At 65.0% G+C, this 260-nt stretch overlaps 1 protein-coding gene across 1 annotated transcript in view; it reads left to right on the top strand.

Moving 5' to 3' along the window:
• Positions 1-257, top strand: part of ISYNA1 (inositol-3-phosphate synthase 1) — a gene marked incomplete at both ends in the record, with an annotated part of 1,158 nt that extends 901 nt beyond the window's left edge. Inside the window, 2 exon segments of the mRNA XM_010138522.1 lie at positions 1-123; positions 192-257. Coding sequence (XP_010136824.1) covers positions 1-123; positions 192-257 — 189 coding nt within the window.
• Between the last annotated feature and the right edge of the window lie 3 nt (positions 258-260).

The raw sequence follows: 260 nt of genomic DNA, 5'->3' as shown, positions 1-260 counted from the left end.
AACCTCTCGGCTCCGCTGCAGTTCCGCTCCAAGGAGATCTCCAAGAGCAACGTGGTGGATGATATGGTCCAGGCCAACCCCATCCTCTACGGCCCCCAGGACTAGGACAAGCCCGACCACGGCGTGAGTGGGGGGCCGGGGTGGGAAGGACATGGGGACGACGGGGCGGTGACGGGGACGTGGCTCTGCAGGTGGTGATCAAGTACGTGCCCTACGTGGGGGACAGCAAGCGCGCGCTGGACGAGTACACGTCGGAGATC

This window comes from Buceros rhinoceros, unplaced genomic scaffold (assembly GCF_000710305.1).
Source record: "Buceros rhinoceros silvestris isolate BGI_N320 unplaced genomic scaffold, ASM71030v1 scaffold22126, whole genome shotgun sequence".
Lineage (NCBI taxonomy): Eukaryota > Metazoa > Chordata > Aves > Bucerotiformes > Bucerotidae > Buceros > Buceros rhinoceros.
This window is presented reverse-complemented; position numbering and strand designations above follow the sequence as displayed.